This window comes from Cebus imitator, unplaced genomic scaffold (genome assembly GCF_001604975.1).
Source record: "Cebus imitator isolate Cc_AM_T3 unplaced genomic scaffold, Cebus_imitator-1.0 Scaffold157, whole genome shotgun sequence".
In the NCBI taxonomy this organism is placed as follows: domain Eukaryota; kingdom Metazoa; phylum Chordata; class Mammalia; order Primates; family Cebidae; genus Cebus; species Cebus imitator.
The window spans coordinates 1,414,696-1,434,170 of record NW_016107472.1 but is presented as its reverse complement, the minus strand read 5'-3'; the positions used below and the strand labels follow the sequence as shown (position 1 = coordinate 1,434,170).

General features: G+C 38.5%; 1 protein-coding gene and 1 long non-coding RNA gene across 2 annotated transcripts in view; both read right to left on the bottom strand.

Annotated features, from left to right (window-relative positions):
- Positions 1-10,696, bottom strand: part of LOC119473413 — a 14,226-nt gene extending 3,530 nt beyond the window's left edge. Inside the window, exon 1 of the long non-coding RNA XR_005202626.1 lies at positions 9,619-10,696. This is a non-coding gene — a long non-coding RNA (uncharacterized LOC119473413). The remainder of the gene's footprint in view (positions 1-9,618) is intronic.
- GAP43 (growth associated protein 43) overlaps positions 1-17,698 on the bottom strand; it is a 99,689-nt gene extending 81,991 nt beyond the window's left edge. The window contains exon 1 of the mRNA XM_017543516.2: positions 17,268-17,698. Within this exon, the coding sequence (XP_017399005.1) occupies positions 17,268-17,297 (30 nt within the window). The 5' untranslated portion in view covers positions 17,298-17,698. The remainder of the gene's footprint in view (positions 1-17,267) is intronic.
- Positions 17,699-19,475: the final 1,777 nt, after the last annotated feature.

The window sequence follows — 19,475 nt, the reverse complement described above, 5'->3', positions numbered from 1 at the left end:
AAAAAAAAAAAAAAAAAAAGGAATAAAGCAAGAAAGAGAGAAGGAGACAGAGAGAGAAGGAGGTGGGGAGGAGAAAGAAAAAAAGAAAGAAAGAAAAAAGAAAAGGAAAGGACAAAAGAGAATGCATTTCAGATAGAGAAAATAGTGCCAGCTTTATTGTTAGGTGGCAAAAAAAGCTCAGAGAGAGTGCCCAGAAAACATCATTATTCCTTAATTTCCAATTTTCTTGTACCAACATGGGCCTGACCTGTTGACCCTTCACTGGAATCCAAAGGAAACTCCCTTAGTTCCAGAAAATTTGGAAGAAATTTGGTTTAATCAGAGTAACACAGACTTGTTGGCTCTTCTTGGAATATCATGTAATTACTGGCAATTTAAATGTACAGAGTGAACTGACACTGCAGTGTCTCTGGGTGCACATCAAGTGAGGGGTCCAGAGCCTTGAGGTGGAAATTGTTTTCCGCTCTGTCAATATATAGTTTTGTTAAGAAAACAGCCTAATGGAAAAGCCTGTGAAAACTGGAAGCAAAGGAATGTATGGCCAGATAAGTGGAATAGAAAATGAATTCTCTTCTGGAAAAGGCTCCAGGTGGTTTTACCCATGACTGATGGGTCTCTCAAAATTCTACCATATCCCACCAAATCAATCTCTTCAATATTGAATACTTGCCTGTCTTACCTATTTTCTCAGCAGCCCAAACTACTCATGCATCTTCTTCACCTTCAACATAATTACCAAAATTTTTAAAGTACAATGGAAAAAAGTGACATTTTTTTTCAGCTAAAGTATACTTCACCTTGCTTTACTTATGACCACCCATTCTCTAAACAGAAAAATTATATTCTTTTGTTCCTTCCAAAATCTTATTTTTGAGTGAACACTATTCCAACCTACAAATGAAATGTATTTCCAAAGTTTATTTTCCAAGTTACCAGTTTGAAACTTAGACTATCAGTTCCTGAAAAAAATAAATCCAAGAATGTGTTCAAGCTTCCCATTTGAATATCCCTAAAATGGCATATTCAATTCCTAAGTTATTTAGCTTCACTTCAAAAAGATCTAGCTACCTAATGAGCATGGATCATTCTTTTTCCTTCTTGATTCTCTTAAATATCCTTGCAACAGGGACAGATTTAATTGGAGATATTTTTCCCTTACCAGAATTCTAAGGGGAAGCCCATTCCTTCCCAGCTCCATTCCCCAGGAGTTACATTTTTGTGTGTAAGAGATACAAGTTAGATGTTGGGAAGTCATTGATTTTCTGGCCATTTGTTCTTTTATTTTCCTATAGGAAAATCTACTAGCATTTTTCCTCTGTTTATCAGTTTGGGGCTAGATATAATAACATCAGACAAACGTCCATAATAAAGGGGGGCAAGAAAAAATAACAACAACTAAGCATTATTGTACATAGTTATTTAACTAGAGAAGGTAAGAGACAGTGTACATGCAACAATAAATTATATCATTGACAAAGGGGAATATCTGAAACCTCACCAGGATTCCTGTGGAAGCAGTACCAGAAAATATAAGCTTTAGATGTGAGGAAAAGCTAAATGTTTAACATCAAGCTCAGGAAGCAGAATAATTGGCTAAAAAGATATAGCTGTATATTTTACAGAGACTACTCATCCTTAGCCCAGATAATAAATTTATAGTGTCAAGGATGGCTATCTTTCAGACTATACTAAAGTATCTCTCTGTAAAATGGTGGCTGTTATTTGCTGAAGCAACTAGCTGGTATCACTTGTGTGAAATCCAAGTCTGTATGGTCTTCGCGCTGTGTGAAATATCTATTAGCTGCCCAATTATGGACTGTGCCAGAAGTGAACAGTTTCCATGACTGATCAGTGTGAGCTGGCCAACCTTTGCCTTAGTCCTAACCAAATTTTGCCATCTCATACTACTCACTGGACACTGATACTTGTTAATTCTTGCAGGTTCCATTTATTCTACTTGAATTTAATGAGAACCCATAGTGTGCAAAGCATTCAACTTAGAGCTATACATGGACAAAAAATGAAACGTAACTCCTACCTGAAAGGAGCTCCTGGTATAGCAAAAGAGACAGACATGCATGAATACGTATAATAAAGTCTGTTGAATGTTGTAGTAGAGGTGTGTACTTGACATAATGAAGGCATAAAGGGGAGGATAACTGTATCAGAATGCAGGATCAGAGAGTCTCCAAAAAGAAGAAAACAACTCCAGCCGCATTGTGGAAATAAACAGGAAACATGTCATGTAGAAAAGGAAAGGAAGGAAGACATTATAGACAAAAGGAACAATGTTAGGAAAGGGAGAAAGGATGAAATAATATGGGCCATTCCATGAAATAGCACAATTGCAATAGAGTTTGGGATGTGAAGAGGGGTGGATTTTAAAGTTTGAAGAGATCGTCAGTGACCAGAATATTGAAAAGTAAATACTTAAAAACAAAAACAAAAACAAAAACAAAAAAACAGATTTAGAGGAATCCCAAAAGGAAAAAAAAATATTGTACTCGGGCATCACTAAGGTGGGAAGGCTTCTCAAGTAAAGAGCCAGTGAAAGAGCATTCTCTGCACAGGGAGCAACACATGCAAAGGCCTTGAAGAGTGGCCATGCTTTATGTGCTTAACTAACTAAAAAGAGGCCAACAGACTTGGTGACCAAGAGGAGCATGTTGTTAAGTAGAAGCTAGAAAAGGAGACAAAGCCTGGATAATGTAGGATTTTATAGGCCTTGTAATAAGTTTGGTTTTGATTCTAAGTGAAATAGGATGCCATCAAAGATTTTTAAATAGGGGAGACACACAATCTTATAGATGCTTTTCAAAAGACCATTCTGACTGCTGAGGGAAGGATTGTAAAGGGTTGAGGGTAGAAGAAGGTGATTATAGGGGGAAGCTATTATACTAGTCTCCATGAAAAATGGCTGAGTTAGAGCTGACTGGAGATGGAGTGGATAGACTCAACACATAGTTCTTTCTTTTGTTTATTTTGTTACTTATATTTTTAGTATGCCCCCATCTTGCATGAATGACACATTTTTGTGAGGAGGAAAGAAAGGAAGGAATGAAAAGCTTTTTAAATTTATTTGGTTTTTACTTACAGAAACCAGAGAAAGAATAGTAGTATCTAATGAAATAAAGAAGATATAAGGAAGAAATCAAGGGTTCTGTTTCTGAATTACATGAGTGGATGAGAAAGAAGAAGAGATTTGGGATTAAGAAATGGCCACTTCCTTTTAAGGCCTGTTGAGATTGAGGTTCCTGTGGGTCAGAAAGGAGTTTCAGCAGAGAGTAAGATAAAAAGCTCTAGAGCCTAGGAAGTAGGTTTGGAGCTTGTGTTGAGTAAGAACAAGGACAAAATGCTGAAAATTACCAACTTTTCAGAGGTTGGTAGAAAAAAGAAGCCAAGCAGGGGAAAAAAGTGCAACCAAAGGTGTAGGTGGGAAAAGCCAGCAGAAACAAATGTTATGAAAGCCAAGAAAATAAAGAGATTCAAGAGGCAAGGAATGTTTCGTGATGTCAAATGTCTCAGAGAGGGAATGTATGATAGTTCCACTCGTCTTTCTGAGAGATTATTTGGCTTGTTCATTCCCTCAGATTCTAATACAGAGCTCATCAGGAGTAAATATCAAATCAATATGCGTTTCTTGAGCCATGCACTATACCGTATATCTTACCTTCAAAGGGTTTGCAAACTAGTTGGGGGAATCAGGTACATAAAAACGCAAACAGATGGTTAAGGCTCTGTTTGATTAATGACAAGGGAACTGGACAGGTAATATGTGCTACAAAGGATCTAAGAGGCAGAACAGTTCACAGAGAACTGTGGTAGTCAGGAAAGCCCTCACGAATGAGATAAGTTTTGATTCAGTGCTTGGAGTTCGGGCAACATTGAGCTAGGCCCAAAAGGGAACTTTTCAAGCAGTGGCAATGACAATGAACAAAAGTATAGGAAAACTAATAAATTTATACGAAGTCTGGCTGGGACAGAATATTCAAGTAAAAGAGGCATTTTGCTATAGAACATGCTTGTTAAAAGTTGGAAAGCCTTAGAGATGATTTCATTCAATACTTTCGCGTTTTATGTAAAAGGAAATGACAACTAAGAGAGAGACTAAATTTATTTAAATTCACAAGCCCAGTCAATGCCAGAGCCAGTAGGAGATAAGACAAGAACAGGAGATTGGTAATACATTCTAAGGAGCCTTGAAACACAACCATAAATAAATGAATTAACCTTGTAAACAAAGAAAAGCCATTGAAATTTGGGGAAAGGGGGAATTAAATGTAAGATTAGTCAGCAGGCAGTATGTAGAGGTGATACTGAAAATAGAGAATTTTGGTAACTGTCCAGCCTTTTCTCACCTGGTTTCTCATCTGAACCATAGAACATGAAAATGAGTGACTATTTTCTCTTTTTCCAAGGATGGTGTATAACTGGTACCCATCTAGATGCGTAAGAGAGGGATTAACTCATTACATACATATGGACATTAGGGCCATAGGGATTAGGGGCTGGGTTTGGCTCTCTTCTGGAATGCTGGTTAAGAAAGGCTGGCAGAAGATGAAAAGAGCATATGTAAAAGACATTACAAAAAGAATTTGGTAACTGATAGTTTGACTCTTATAAGGGAAGGAGAGTAATCGATTATTTCTGTTATGAGCTGGGAAACAGAATGTGCTGGGATCTCTAAAAGACATTGTTAAAGAGTAGGGGAATAGAAAGTCTAATTTGCAAAGAAGATAATTAGTTTAACATGACACTTTTTGAGGTAACCACAGAGGGTAAAGAGAAACATAATATTTTTAATACCTTAGATAATGGGAAAGTTAATTTTCCTATTGGTATTCCTATGGTTATTATGGTTTGATTCTTTACAGATGGAGTTTTACTATATATTCAAGTTGGGTAAAAGTAACAATTCGGGTAAGATGTGATTAATAAAATAGACTGAAGTATGTACACAAACCAATCAGTTTCCAATGACAATGGAATGATAATATAGGAGAACACTAGAAGTTTCCTTCTGCTAAGTGAAGATAAAAACTCAATTGGGTCCTAAGTTTGGTTATGCATATTTAAGCATACTAGTGCTCACGCTTTTTTTTTTTTTTTCACCTAGTCCTGCAGAGTACTTTTTGAATTCTTTTCTGAATACTGTTTCTCTTGGGCTTATTGTGTTCTCCAGACGATGTTCAGAAGTAAGGTCTGAGCCATCTGTGGTCATTAATGATCCCATGACAGTTTTTACTCTATAGAAGGTTATGGCCCAATTCCAAACCGTAATTTTATTTTATAACTCTAGTTTCCTTCTCCCTTTTCAATTATAGAAATTCTCATGTCCTCCTCTATACTTGTACTGGTTTCACTCAAGAGGCATAAGGTATAAAGTTTAAGATGGAAGAAAGAATGTGTAAGCAAGGAAGTCTTGTCCTTAGGTTTTCTATGCAGTTCTCCAGTTAATTGTCCATCATTATGGATGCACAAATCTGGCTGAGTTATCAAATAGCTATCACCTTGTGTCTTTCAACCAAAGGCAATCAAAGCCCTGAGGCACACTGAATTAAGAGGATTATCGTGAAAGACTTATTCAAATGAATATTTAATACTAACCTGAGTTCTCCAGAGTAACTTTCCTAGGTGATAGAGAAAACAATTTCCTTCTCTTTCATTAGGGTAAACAAGTCCTTGAGAGTTAATATTGCAAATGGTTCATTTCAGAAAAAAAAAAAATAATAATAACGTTTGAATGGATCAATCTCCCAGTTTGTATTTTACTGAAGAATAAATTGGTGTTTCTTAAGTAAAACAATATCATTCTCCCTTTGCTTTTGAAACATCTCAGAAATGTTAGAAATACTGATTCACTAAAACTTAGATTTGAAATAAAAATTCTCCAAGTGCCTAGGTGAAAATAAAATGGGGGGAGTTTAAGATGGATCACTTATGATGTCTCTTATTCCTTCCCACCTCTCAAATAAAATACTACTTTTTAAAAGTGATTTAAAGAGAAAAGACTGAAATGCAATGTTCACACAAAACATAACTCAATGCTTATTCCTTTCCCTACTGGAATGATAGTAGGAGTCTGGACAACCAAAGTGGGCTACCCTAAGTACAACATGGACCTATAAATTTAACTGAAAGTTAATTATTTAGAAACTGGGAAATTTTTACTTTTATTTATTTATTTTTAAGCCAGGGTCTCACTCTGACATCCAAGCTGGAGTGCAGTGATGCAATCACAGCTCACTGCAGCCTGTACCTCCCAGGCTGAAGCAATCCTTCCACATCAGCCTTCAGAGTAGCTGGGACTACAGGTATGTACCATCACACCCAGTTGATTTTTTGATTTTTGTAGAAACAAGGTTTCACTATGTTTCTCAGGCTGGTCTTGAACTCCTAAGTAATCTTCCAGCCTCAGCCTCCCAAAGTGCTGGGATTACAAGCGTGTGCACCATACCCAATATTTTTCTTGCTTTCCTTTTTAGGTAATAATGAGACAACTGCCTCTATTAAGATTTATGTAGAACTATAGAATACATCCCTTGGAAACAGCTGATATAGGAACTAATTTGGCCATTAAGAGGAATTTAATTCTCAGCTTATATTCCAAGCAGATACATTGGTTTCAAAATCAAAGCAAAGTAAGAATGGGAAGAGGATATGCATCTTCACAGCTTCCAGTCAAGCCTAGTTATGCTAAGAAGTTCTGCAGCCACTTAAAAAAGCAACCAATTTCTGAGTTTGCTTAGTCTTTGGAGATGATATTATTTAGTTTTTTCTTTGCCTTATCTAGCTTTTCATCTAGTCATTAATGGAAAGATATTAGGGTCCTTCCAACTTTCATTTAAAAATAACATTTTTGAATAGTTATTGGAACTAGAATGATAAATAATGGATATAAGGCTAATTACCAATATTCTACATTTAGAGCAAACTGGTGCATATGGAGACAACAGCTCAATATTTTACAAAGTGCCAATTTACTAAAAATAGATAAATATGGAGATTATTGCTGGAATTAATTCAAGAACATTCAAAATGAGATGATTAATGTCAAGGAGTAGCATTTCTACAATGTAAATCCAGTTGAGCTGTTTTATACCCATTATTGTCCAATCTTTTTGCAGAAACTAGATCTTACAACCTGAAAAAGAGAAGTTAAAGCAAAGCTACACCATTCCAAATTAGCAAGAATTTATTGTAGCTAGTATTCCTCCTAGACAGGTGGTACCTGCCAGAGTTAAGCCTCAGGAGGATGGCAAAAACCCAGTGTCTGTCGTCTCTAGGTATGAAGGTTTGCTCTGACCTTTCTTTATCAGGTGTATAAACTCATAGTTTCAGTTATCTGTGTGGTTACTACCTCCTTTTAGAATCATCGGTGATAATAACTCTACCAATAATATGTAATACAGACCAAACTGAAAATAACCAAAAGGAAAAATGAACAGTCCACCACATTTGAGATAAGTCCTTCCCGGCTTGGGTAGCTAACCTACTGTGGACATATAGGTATATATGCAGGGTACTAATTCTCAACCAACTTACTCTCTCACTAGATTTACAAGTGTGGGCTTTCCAAAATTGTCTCTATACTATGTTACCCAGATCTTTTTCCCAGTCAGAGATATTGGCCCTGTGGCAGTAACTAGCTGACCCAAACAGGACCAATAAAATTTATTCATCCTCATTCTCTCTCTCTGTCTCTCTACCTCTGTTTCTCTCTCCCTTTGTCTCTCTCTCATCTCTCTTTCTCTCTCATTATTTAGAATTTAGAATTGTAGCTGGGGTTGTTAATAACTGGGTCTTTTTTGAAGCAGGGCCCTAGGAAGAGTTTATGAATTCCTGTTATTGAAATTCTACCCTGGTTCCCATACGCTTGGTTGTTCAACTTATTAATTTCATATGATCTCTACTTTTTTTTCCCCAATAAATTCCTTTTATAGACTCTTAAAGTTGGTTTTGGATACTTGTTCCCAATCAAAAGACTCATATATAATAGAAGTAGTGTGTCCTGAAGTGGAAGAGGGAGAAAGGAATATAGCTAGAGTGAAAGATTAAAGGTGATATTCACCATTAACCAGCTATAAATATAATTAAATGAATCATTATTTCCTTCTGGACACCAGTTTATTTTCAAATTTCTAGTTAACATACCTTTCTATTACAGTCTACATGAGCCCTTTGTATAAAAGTATTTTGGCAAAATATGTATGATACTAAGTTTTTATGCTAAACTTTTGGCTTCTAGGAAACATAGAATCTCTTAGACTAATTTGATTCAATTATTATATATTAAAATATTTCTAAATGTTATCCATGTATTTAGAAACTCAGTTTCTTTGGTTCGTATAATTCTATTGCTTATATGAGAATCTGATAACTTTTGTTGTTATAAATTGGTAATTTATCTCAGGCATAACCAGGGACACAGGAGAACTATAATGCCCTTTGTGGAGATCCTGAGGGCTCAGAAGATCACGGCATTTAGAGTTGAGTTTGGAAAGGTTTAGGATTGCATATCACCTCTCTAATCAAGGTTCATTCCTGTGGTGTTGAGGAACCCAGATGTAGTTGTGGAAATGGTGATCAAGTTATCATCTTTGAAATGTGCTTTCCCCAATCAAGCTGTATCTACATTTTCAATCTCCCAACCAGCTCTGCATTTTCTCTCCACTCTTCTGCCTGACTGGGCCCTCATGTGATGGATGTGAGCACAGCATGCTGGTTTATCTTAGCGCTGAGAACCCAGTTTGGAGGTGAAGTGGGGGTGGGGATGGAAGTGTAGCAGCAAACTTAGCAAATGGAGAAGAAAAGAGATCTAAGTGTGAAGAAAAGACTATAAAAGAAAAAGATAAAGAGAGGAACAGTGGGTATTGCTAATGCATTTGAAGTGATCCTTTGGGTCTTATGACACTTTGAATATTGGCTTATCTAAATTCGGCCACTGAAGTTTTCAAAAGAAATAATAAAGACATACTACGCTCTCATCTATTGGCATGGTTAATATTTACTCTGGGCTGGGTGGAGTGGCTGACGCTTGTAATCCCAACACTTTGAGAGGCCAAGGTGGGCTGATCACTTGAGCTCAGGAGTTCAAGATCAGCCTTGGAAACATGGTGATACCTTGTCTCTACTAAAAATACAAAAATGAGCCAGGCGTGGTGGCAAGCACCTGTAGTCCCAGCTACTTGGGAGGCTGAGACAAGAGAATTTCTTGAACCTGGGAGGTGGAGGTTGCAGTGAGTTGAGATGGCACCACTGCACTCCAGTCTGGGTGACAGAACAAGACTACGTCTCAAAACAAACAAACGAAAATTACTCTGAAGAGAACAGGAGTGGAGTGGAAATGGAGAATGTGTGTATTTTATACAGAGAGCAAGGGTACTTCTTGTTTGCTTAGAGCCATGAATACTTAGGGCTCGATCTATGAAATTCCTCAATTAATAATACCTCACATTTCAAAAACACATTGTTGGCAAAACACTTTTATTGTTATCTCTTTAATTGAGACACACCAACCTAGTTTAAAAAAAAAAAGGCAAGACAGGATTTGGAGGGTTCCTTTTATGTGCCCACTACACAGACAGAGACCAGGCTCAGAAAGGTTAAATTACTTACCCAAGATCACATGACAAGCAACTGGCAGAACCAGGTCTAGAACCCAGGAAAAGGGTCTATTCAACTACAAAGACATGAAACAGGACATTAAACAAACAACATCTAAGAAAATAGGATCTGTAAATAATTAAGGATAGGAAATCAGGAAGATCACATTCCCATGCTAAACCCGAATGAAATGACTGCAAGTGTGTCTCTCGGATCTAAGCAGACAGGAGAGGGAACTAAACTTTGACTACATCAATCTTGTGAGGGGGACCAATGGAGCTGAGCTTGCATTTACACAAAGCCCACTCTGAATAGGTACACAGAAGTGGTCATCTGTCCCAAAATATCTCCCCTAATGACCCATCATGATTATTCCTCCCTTCTTACATTTGTTCCTTCAACAAATATTTATTGAGAATCTAAAATGTGCCAAACATAGCTTAAAATACCTGTTTTGCCTAAAAATACTTATTTGGAAAGTTTGAAGAAGCACACCTTGTCTTAAAGTTCTCCTTCCATAGCCTCATCCACTAAACACTAGCTTGAGCTGGTATTACTCAATCAGAAGAACTCTACCTGAGTCTGAGAGGAGGAGGAAAACATGGAAAACTCAATGCCAAAGAGATTGGGAACAGTGGGCAAGACATCGAGTGAGGGTATGGCAATTGACAAATACTACTGAACTTTATCAGTTGAAGACAAACTTCACTTATAAATTATTTAGGCTTTCTGCTGTTCTCATGGACACGCCAATTTAGTCAGAGAAAATACACTACTTAGAGTCTGGCAAGAGTATTTTCATGGAAAACAGTGGTTGCAATTTGTTCCATGCTGGGCACAATAGGCATACTTCAGAAATCAAATCCCTTCAGTCTATTTAAACCTAAGAAAAATCCAATTTATCTGACACTAACATTCATTTAACAGTCATTTGAGGAACTACTTACCATTCACCCTCCCTGTACCTCCAATCGTGCTTTCTCTTTATGAAATATTATTATGTGGATACTTCAGAGGAAAGAAAAGAAATCCAAATGAAGGTAAAATTAATTTCTGAGCACACACCCCTAAGCACAGGCCAGCACTACATGTATTTTTTTTTTTTTTTAATATCATGCAAAACCATAGTTTTCTTCTCAGGTTTTACCATTATTAAAATAAAATAGAAGGCTAATATTTTGGCAGGTATCAGGAAACCATAGCCTTTTTTTAATAATCTTGCTGCTGTTAGTTGATTTATTTCATGGATCACACAGATGGATTTATGGTCTATCTGTAATAGTTGTGAAGCAAAGCAGTGAGTTCAAGTACTTGGAGCCTCAAAGGAAGAGCATGTGAAGATCCAAGGCTGTGGTATCCAGAAAGGGTGGGGCTGTAATGCTGGCTGTTGGAGGAGGAGGACATAGAGGGGAGATAGTACCAGCTATGGGAGTTCAGAGAAATATAGTCTATAAATGGGTTCATTTTGTGTCACTTTTATTAAAAACTTTTTATTAAAAACTGGTGGCTGTAAGTCAATAACAAGAATCACTGATAATCATTTCCACTTTAAAATTTCATGCCAACACATTTTTAGAAAAGTCTCCTAGTTATTCCATCCATTTAGATATGCTACAGCTTGTGAAAAGACTATAAACCTGGTTCCATATTTATTTAGCAAACAGATTACTCATGGTTAACATCAGTTATTTCATGTACCAAGTATTATGGTAGAGATAAAACAAGAATTATGTTTTCATCCTTTTCCCCAAGCAGCTCAGAGTGTGGACACCAGAATGTGAAAAAATGAATGTCAAATAGTGCAATAAGTGATAATAAAGATAGTATAACATACAGCATGGGCAAAAGAAGGTGGAAGAAAACTTAATTAGGAAGGTTAAGAATGGCTTCAAAGAGCTAACTCTTGCAGGGAATGGGAGAACAGTTCAGGCCGAGAGGCAAGTATAATGTGGGCAGAGAGTAGAGTACAAGCAAAGGCACCGAGGCCTGAAATCTTGCTATGGCGTCATCAGGTAAAAAACAAAGGGGGGTGTTTTGAGTTTGGCACTAGGAAGGTAAGCAAAACTAGATTGTGTCATGCTGAATCATTTATATTTTAACAAGGAAAATAACACAACCAAATTTGCATTGTGTAAAGATACACAGTGCCATTTGCAAGGTAAACCAAAGAACAATATGGTGGTAGAACTCCATGTAGAAAGTTATTGCTTTTGTAGAGATGAGTAGTCATGAAAAGTCTGAGCCAGGTTATTTATGTAAACAGGGTAGAAAAGCAGAGGATTTATTCAAACTTTTAAAAGAATCAAAGGATTTAGAAACTGGATATGGGAGTTGAAAGAAAGTACATTCAAGATTACTCTCAGGTTCCTAGAGCTCTGAGGCTGTATGGACAGTGTCAGAGCAATAAGTGTAGTGAAGGAAATCAAGTGTGACACAAAACAGAAGACACTGAGTTTGGTTTTGTGTATAATAAATTTAGACCAAGATAACTATGGATCAGAAGCTAAAAATAGACATCTCGTCCTCAGATCTGGCAATCACACAGGTGGCTAAAGCTTTGGACATGGATGACATGAGGAGATCACCTAGGATTAGTGAGTCAAATGAGGAGAGGGGAACGAATCATGATCATGATCCAGGTTATCATGGATTTTGTGGGGTGGGTGAAGAGAGCAAGGAAAGCTTATAAGGAGACTGAGCAGGGTCTTATCAGAGAGGGAGAACAAAGAGAGCTGTTACTATCATGCAGGCCCAGTAAGGGGACAGTTTCAGGAAGAGGGCTGGACAACACAAGATGCCAAAGAGACATCAAATAAGATGTAAAATGAAGGGTCACTGGTTGAGGTGCCCTTTCAGAATATGTTTTTCAGTGAAATTATGAGAACAAAAGCCAAATTAAACTAGATAGAATAGTGAATGGGGAGTGAAGAAGAGGAGAAAGTGAGTGTGGAGAGTACTTGGAACTCTGTTCTAAAGGGAGAGTGAGAGAGAGCACTATAGAGATGGGGACACAGAGTCAGGAGAGGATCCTTTAAGATAGATGAGGCAAAAGCATATTCATAAGCTATAAGGAGAGGAGCCAGTGCAGCACAAGAAGATGAAATCTCAAGAGAGACAAGGGCATGAGGGAGTGGGGTTCTGGGAGGGAAGGAACAAGAGCACAAGCAGAAGGCTCAACTAAGACTAGAAGGAACTCATCTCTAACTGGGAAAGGTAGACATAGCAGGCACTAGATCATCCTGAAAAACTGGAGGCTCTAAGACAAGCCTCACATTGCAAAACCTGGGGAGAAAAAATTTCATATGCTTGTATTGATCTTTTTTTTTCACATCAAGTATGTTTAAGCCCTACAAAAATCCTTAAGGTGGGATCTTTTCATTTGTGTTTGGTTGTTGCTTTTTACTCTTCATTCTACAGAAGGAAACTGAAGCCCAACATGATGTGATTCATTCAAAATCACAGTCAGTAAGTGGCCTCCACTAAGGATTCACAGTGTAGTATTCTTCCCCACACTTCTGAAAATGTTATGAAGATTTAATTACAAAGGTACAAAAGCCACCTGACCACACTTCAGAAATTCAAAAGGGAGAATTCCTGCATAAAATCACTTCTTTAGTTTGCAACAGACACTGCTTGCTTGCCCTAATGCATTTATTAAAACTCATAGGGAAGTGAATAGTTAAATGCTGCTGTACCTTCTCTTGAGATGACCTGGTTATGTGCATTCTTTGGCCTATTAACAGAGGAAGACTTGTCTTACTTTATCAATATGATTGGTTAATATATATGCTCTATTCTTGCCTGAAAGAACCTCAGTCCCCTTCCTCATGGGGCCAGGTAAAAGTCTGAAGTCTGTGGATTAATTCAGCCCCAGGCATAACACTGACAATTTCCCTATGACAGAAGCAAAGGAGACCCCAAGCCACCGTCCCTCTTGGTGAACAGGAGTACTGCCCTTTAGCATGAAACATCAAAGAAGGTTTCTGTAGTTTTGCCAGCTTAGCAAGAAAAAAATTAACTCTGCATTTTCTTATTCCAGTTGCCTCAGCATGGGTTGGTAAGGGAGGGGGCTGGGGAAGAGTGTTACACAGACTCTGTCAACAGGAGGAATCAGGGCTCATTGTGTATGGGCCCTGGCATGGGTTAGAAGGAATTACAGAGTCACCAGAAATGAACACTTTCTAGACTCACCATGAATTTTCTAAGGTTCTCTGCAAGTCCAGATAATTTGGCAAAAAAAGAAAAGAAAAAAGAAAGTGCCCTTCAAGTATTTTTTTCTGTTTAAATTTGCAAATCTGTGGTGAAAAACACTATTGAAAAAAATACAAGAAGCTTCAATTATATTAAGTAAAATGTCTCAGCTTAATTAATTCACTAAGTCCCTGGGTGACAATGCGTGTGGCTCAGAGAGCTTTGGGAGGAATCCCATTTATCACTAGGAAGAATTGCCTGCACCAAGCAGCAAGGCAGCATCCTTCCACACCTTCCCAGCACTGCAGGAAAAGGCACAGTGAGGTCGGAATTCTAAGCCACAGATCACACTCTCAGAGATAACATTTATTTGTTGTATGAGGTAGAAAGCTGATTTTGGCTTGAATAGGGGGCTGGGGAGTAGAGGGACTACTTGCTTGCATGAAATTCTTTACACTTCAATTACAAACTAAAGTCATTCTTTTTCAACAAAAGAAACACCTCATAGTTTTCTTGCTTTGCAGACACAGATCATACCTTGCCAAGTTTTAATCAGTTGGAAACCACATGGCAATTAAGCTACTGAAAGTAAGCCTGAAGATATTTGAAAATCATAAGGCAGTACAATCTTACGGATTCTTTTATTTTATTCCTCCATTGACCGCTCCTTTACCATATTCTCATCTCCACACCACCCTCATTCTCTTCTTCCTGCTATAATAATCTATAGTGGTAACTAATGGCTAATACAGATCATTTATGCTTTTTTTCTCATCCACTGGCAATGTATTCCAACTTAGAAATCCAAGGTTGCTTCTTTATGCCGCTCAAGTGGAAGAGGAAGGAAGTGCAAGCCCTTCAGCCCCCTCCCACATTTCTGCTGGATTTTATGGGTGTGGCAGAGTTTAGACCTTTGCAGGTTTTTGCCCTTGTTTTACTCCCTGTTAAGTATTAGGATGATGAATAGATGTCAGCAGAAGGTTGGACACCACTGGATTTTGTCATAAATGATATAGAATTTCATCTACAAGCAGGAAACCTGCGTGAAACTTAAGTACTCATGCTACATAAATGCCAGTCAGTGTAGTGTGAGCCCACGCCCTGAATACACCATTTCCTTTAGTCTGATTGAATGGTATCCTAAATATTGGCTAATGTGAATGATACACGACAGTGGTATATAAGAAACATGATCATTTCACATGGGAGTACACATTATGAAATGCATGAGCAAAATAAGGACAATTTCTATACCTTTCGTTTTCTCTTTTGAATACAAATGATGCTAAAACACAGGGAAGCATGTGGAAACCACTCTTACACATGCAACTGTAGCATATGAAGTATGTGGATGCTGTACACATTTACATGTGAATTTCTACAACTCTAAACACACAATTTCAGCTTCATTGCTTTGCACATCAGAGTGAATGCTTGGGGTGGTTGGTGAGATAGAACCCCAGGGAAGGCAGCTGTCTTCATTTTGGGGAGGGAATTCCTTTAGCTCTAATTCCCTTTCTAAAAATCATACATGGTTTCCTTTATTAAAGGAGATGTATGTATATTTGTCTGTGTACATACAGGGTGGGAACAAATTATAAACCTGAATATTTTTCTTTCCAAAATTAAAGCTTTTTAAGTGAATAGCTTTGGCTTACTTAGTGCTCCACCTTCCTAAATTTTATTTCCCCAGCTCACCAGCGAAGTAACCTCAGGACTTTTCTTTGACAGTGTTCTTAACCCAGACACCTGTATTTATTACATTTATATATTAAAATGAAGGAGGACAAGGAGAGAAAATGCCCTGGTTTGAAAAACCGAGCCAGTGGAAGCATCCATCTCTGTAACCATAGGGCAGTTTCAGGAGATGCTGCAAACACCCCCTCCTCACAATCCCCCACTATCTGACTTTTCCCCAAATAGCCCCATACAATCCAGGATGGCTGCTACCTTATTTATTTATGCATGCCAAACATCTACACCCACTGTTCTTACATTCTGCTTCTGTCTCCCTTCCCCTTCCTGTTCCTTCTCCTTCATCCTCACTCCCCACCCTTCCTTCCAGGGCGCTGGCTAAACGTGCTAAGCTGGCAGGCTGCTTCTTCTCCACTCTCTTCCACCCCATTCGGATTCAGGGAGTGTATTACAAATTGTCCAATTTCCAATACCTGCACTGGAAATAATACCCAAATTCTATCTCTTGCACCCCACCCCTAAAGCAATCAGTCTGCAAAGGGCTTCTTTGACCAAGACTGCCCCCACCACACCCCCACCCCCGCTACAGGCATGCACACGCACACACTCACCCATATCCCACACCCATTTTTCTCCTTAACCTTCGCCAAAATCACTCAAATGCATTCCAACAAATGTTTGAAAGCTTCTTTTGGAGACTGTCATGGCATGGTTGGTTGCTGCGGAATACCACACTCGTCATTCCTTCCCACTCTCACCCCAATCAAGTTTCTAAAATGTCTTTGAAGAAATAAGCGAGCAATTGGAAATGGCTGTAAAACCTGGGCAGTGGGGGAGGGAAGGAGGGGCTCTGATTCTTGCCAATCTTGGATGTGTCCCTCTTCTTAATGAAAATGAGTCACCATACTTATTATCCAGGATGTTAGCCCTTCTCTGGTCACTGACAATCCCAGGAAAGAAGCAAGGGAAGGGGAGAGGAGAAAAGACCTGTTTCCAACAGGTAATACCAGGCTGTCTTTCCCATCCCAACGGAGCTCCTAGGGGCGTGGTCCACCCTCTCCTCCGACCAGCTGGTGCACAATCGGCTGCTGATCTTAGGAAGGGGATTTTCCCCTTCTACATGGCCAATTTTTCCACCTCACCCCACCCCCAGCCCTAGTTGTCTTAGGTTCTCTTCAAAGAAATCTATCAAATCACAGTTTCATTCATTCATTGAAAAATAAATAAATAAATAAAACCTGCACGTTTTTCCATAAATACCTGTGCCCCTTCGAAGCTCATGCATGTACAAAATAAGGCATCTTCCGCAGCACATGTGAGAAAATTGTATGTCAGAGAGGCAATACTCAGTTCTCAATATTATTTTCTCAACCTCGCTTTTTGCAAATAATATAAAGAATTGCCTCCCCATCTTGTAGGTAGAGCTCACATCATCTTCCCCACACCCCTTTCTACGTCCACACCCTCAAGACCATAGACCTCAAATGCTGAGCATTCACTAATAAGCAATATATATATATATATATATATATATATGGCCAAATAGGCATAATTTTTCTACCCTCACCCTAATTAGTAGTGGCATTCCAAAACCAGAGCATGAAAGACAGAAAAGAATAAAAGCTGGGATGCAACCGTCAGTTACCATATGCTAAGGAAGCACGAGCACCATGGTCAGAGCAGAAGCAGTAAAAAAAAAAACTGTTTGCCTTTACAGGGAAATACTGTACTCTGGTTATTTCACAACAGCAAGAAGTAAAAATCTTTAGCTCTACCTGTTTGGTTCTTCTCATACAGCACAGCATGGTTGTCTCGTCCCTTGCCTTCTTCCTGCCTTCTCTCCTTTCCTTCTCTCTCTTTCTTATTCCCCCCCTCTCCACCTCTTTTCTGCTCGCTTGCTCACTCGCTCTCTCGCGCTAGCGCGCTCTCTCTCTCTCTCCCTCCCTCTCTCTCCCTCACACACACCAGGGCAGTTAGCAGCAACTGTAAGGTCCACAGCTATTGCTCAACGCACATGCTCGCTCTCTCTCTCTAGCGCTCTCTCTCTCTCTCTGTCTCTCTCCCTCTCCCGTGCTCTCTCTCCGCTGCCTCTCTCCTCTTCCCTCTCCTCCTTTTTTCTCCCTTCCCCCAATATCTATCTATCAGTCTTTTTCTTCCCCCTCTCCGTCTCTTTCTCGGAATTGTTCGCTAGCTTTCAGTGACTAATCACTTCCCCTAGCCCCTACCCCCATTCTAGACAGTCACCCCCTCCCAGTCCCCTGCCAGCCTCATGAATATTTAAACACCTCCAATCTGGACCCAATTACCCACCGACTTTTCCACTGCATTGAGAGGGTAATGGGGTGGGGGCAGAGAAGCATATTCCAGTCAATCCAGGAGATATGATAGAGCATATTTTAGGGAAGAGGGGCTTGAGGAATCCTTCTATTTCTTTACGAACTCTTTTCCTCTTTTCCCAGTATTATAAAAGCAAAGAACAGCTATTTCTAAAGAGGAATTGTAGTCAGTCCTATGCAATATAAGTCATATCTGCCATTACATTTTATGCATAGTTAATAATTGTGGAGGTTAATTTCCCTCAAAAAATGAAATAACATTTAACTATCATACACTGTTTATATATTCTCAGTATACATATAACCTAAAATAAATACACACAATGCTGAGATATGCACAAGCATATTTTATGTATGTTCCAATATCCTGGGAAAACCCACATAAATATATTGCATTTTAAACATTCTAAGCGCTTGAGCTCAGAAATAATGAATAATATTTAAGAATTGGCATCCATATCTGAAATCACATGGTAGGTTTTTTTTTCTTAACGTACATCTACCTGTTTGTAAATTGTGGTTTTTTTCTAATTTTACTGAAAAAGCTGAGAACATTCAAACAGGTCCGTGTAATACCGACAGTGATCAAAATGATATTTTACAATTTATGATGGATTAAAGTAAATTCATCTGAGGTGAGAAGAAAAGATATGTTAGGAAACATACTTCTTGAATTCCTTCTACAGTCTTTCATAATTTTGGAGGAGGAACACATGATTCTTAAAGTGTGGATAGCACAATTTTTAGTTGTTTATTGTTGAATGAGTTTGAGTATGTTACTGAAGCTCCTTGTACCTAATTTTCTCATCTTTAAAATGGAGATAATAATGCCAACCTTGCCAACATGTTTTGAGAACTAAATGATATAACGCATCCAAAGCACAACACAGCCTCACTGAGCGTATAGTAGCTTTACTCCAGAGACTGTACTTTTCTGAAACTCAAGTGACATTTGCAAGTGAATATCTCAAAGAAGTTTTCAAACTATTTCTTGTTGTTCATTAGTGATGACAAGCACCCCTGTTAAACAACTCATATTCTTCATAATCCCTCCTAGACATAAACCTAGCTAATAAGTCACCACTAGACAGCTTATTATTAGGACGGTTTCAGGATCACTGAGCTCAATAAGTGCTTAGTACATTTTAACAAAATTTAAGGTATATCTGTTTCAAAATGGACTATCTCAGAAAACTACCTGGGGATGATGATGATACCCAGGAGGTGATGCTTAAAATGAGCTTTAATTATTCCTCAGGAGTCTTCCTGAGAATGGCCTGCTTCAGATCCAGCTGACTTGGTCTTTCATTCTTCTCAGTTTCCTTCCTAGTTTTCATATTTTATGGTTAAAAAACAGAATTAGTTTCTGAGTTTAATAATTTTTTAATGTTACAATGAGCCCAGTTTTGAAAGCCCAGCTGCTTCAGAACAGCCCTCTATGATTTTAAGTGATAGAAGAGGGCAAAGAGTGGGTGAGAAATGGCTCCTACAAGAAACATTCCAGGTGCAGATTGGGAACACCCTACTTAGCCTGCGAGTGGCTAAAAAGTAGTGAAGGGAGGAGGCAGGGAAGGTGGGGATTTGGGATGATGGAGAAGGAATCACTCCTTTTGGTGTTTAGACAGAGTAACTCCATTGGTAAGACCA